This window comes from Cnephaeus nilssonii (assembly GCF_951640355.1).
Source record: "Cnephaeus nilssonii genome assembly, chromosome: 5".
Taxonomy (NCBI): Eukaryota; Metazoa; Chordata; class Mammalia; order Chiroptera; family Vespertilionidae; genus Cnephaeus; species Cnephaeus nilssonii.
In genome coordinates this window covers 66,547,623-66,549,749 of record NC_137076.1, presented here as the reverse complement: position 1 = coordinate 66,549,749, position 2,127 = coordinate 66,547,623, and the positions used below count along the sequence as shown (strand labels likewise).

General features: G+C 45.8%; 1 protein-coding gene across 1 annotated transcript; it reads left to right on the top strand.

Moving 5' to 3' along the window:
- Positions 1 to 949: 949 nt before the first annotated feature.
- Positions 950 to 1,912, top strand: LOC307100792 (complement component 1 Q subcomponent-binding protein, mitochondrial-like; the record flags this gene model as incomplete). The annotated part of the gene is given in 3 exon segments (XM_079773375.1): positions 950 to 995; positions 998 to 1,666; positions 1,669 to 1,912. Coding segments are annotated over 3 exon segments (822 nt in total). The 3' UTR covers positions 1,776 to 1,912.
- Between the last annotated feature and the right edge of the window lie 215 nt (positions 1,913 to 2,127).

Below are 2,127 nucleotides of genomic sequence, written 5' to 3'. Positions count from 1 at the left end.
AGCGTGTCCACCTCAGGTGATTGGGGAGGCTGAGCCACTGGGCCCTATAGGACACCTACTACCCAAGGCTACTCTATCAACTCAAGGAGCCTTAGCAGCCCTATCCAATACATAGAAACAAACACAAGGAAGCAGCCAAAGTGCGGAGACAAAGAAACATGTCATAAATGAAAGAAATGGAAGAAAGCAAACTACTGGATATAGAATTCAAAATCACAGCTATAAGGTTACTCAAGAATCTTCTAGAAACCTCCAAGGGACTTAATGAGACTTTCAAGGATCTTAGTGAGAATGCCAAACAATGGAAAAGAACCAGTCAGAAATTAAGCATACACTGACTGAAATAAAATATACAGGGATTCAACAGTAGCCTAAAGGATCCCGAGAATCAAGTCAATGATTTGAAATATGAGGAAGCAAAAAAACACCCAACCCAGAAAGAGCAAAAAGAAAAAAGAATCCAAAAATATGAAGATAGTATAAGGAGCCTCTGGGACAACTTCAAGAGTATCAACATCCAAATTATGGGGGTGCCAGAAGAAAAGAGAGAGCAAGATATTGAAAACCTATTTGAAGAAATAATGACAGAAAACTTCCCCTACCTGGTGAAAGAAGTAGACTTACAAATCCAGGAAGCACAGAGAACCCCAAACAAGAGGAACCCAAAGAGGACCACACCAAGACACATCATAATTAAAATGCCAAGGGCAAAAGACAAAGAGAGAATCTTAAAAGCAGCAAGAGAAAATCAGTTAGTTATCTACAAGGGAGTACCCATACAACTGTCAGCTGATTTCTCAACAGAAACTATACAGGCCAGAAGGGAGTGGCAAGAAATATTCAAAGTGATGAATAGGGGACTTCCAGCGGTGAGCTCGTGGGGCTCTTGGGCTTAGGTTGTCCTCATCCTCACGTGTCTTCCTCTGCAGCTGCCGAGGTCACCTTCGCGATGCTTCCTTTGCTGCGCTGCGTGCCCCGAGCGTTGGGTTCCGCCGCGCCGCTGCGCCCTTGGCACCGCTCCGGCCGCTGCTGCAGCTCGCGCCCCGGCCCTGCATCCGACCCTTCGGGCTCCTCAGCGTGCGCGCGCGGGGTCCGGAGCGGCGGCCCAGCCTCCTGTGGCCTCGCGGGCCCTGCGCTTGCGGCTGCGGCGGGCTGCACACCGAAGGGGACAAAGCTTTTGTTGAATTTCTGAGCGATGAAATTAAGGAGGAAAAGAAGATACAGAAGCATAAGTCCCTCCCTAAGATGTCTGGAGGTTGGGATCTGGAAGTGAATGGGACAGAAGCCAAATTGTTCCAGAATGTTGCTGGAGAGAAGATCACAGTCACTTTCAACATTAACAATAGCATCCCACCAACATTTGACGGGGAGGAGGAGTCCCAGGGGCAGAAGGTTGAAGAACAGGAGCCTGAGCTGACATCCACTCCCAATTTCGTGGTTGAAGTTATAAAGAGCGGTGGCAAGAAGGCCCTGGTGCTGGACTGTCACTACCCGGAAGATGAGGTTGGTCAAGAAGAAGAGGGCGAGAGTGACATTTTCTCCATCAGGGAAGTGAGCTTTCAGTCCACTGGAGAATCTGAATGGAAGGACACAAATTACACACTCAACACAGATTCCCTGGACTGGGCCTTATATGACCACCTCATGGATTTCCTTGCGGACCGGGGGTAGACAACACTTTTGCAGATGAGCTGGTGGAGCTCAGCACAGCCCTGGAGCACCAGGAGTACATAACTTTTCTGGAAGACCTCAAAGGTTTTGTCAAGAGCCAGTAGAACAGACAGGACACTGAATACCTGGATTTTATGGCCGGCTTTGCCAGTGAACAAAACCTCCTCTGAAGCCAAACATGTACTTTAAAATGGTTTTCACCCTAATATCATGGAAAATAATTCATATTTAAGTTATTTGTTGCCCTCTTATTTGCTATTCATTTGTTTCTTTACAAACCTATTACTTCTAGATTTTTGTATAACATAATGATGGACAATAAAAAATTGATTTATCTCTAAAAAAAAAAAAGTGATGAATAGCAAGAACCTACAACCAAGATTACTCTACTCAGCAAAGCTATCATTTAGAACTGAAGGTCAAATAAAGACCTCACAGACAAGAAAAAGCGAAGGG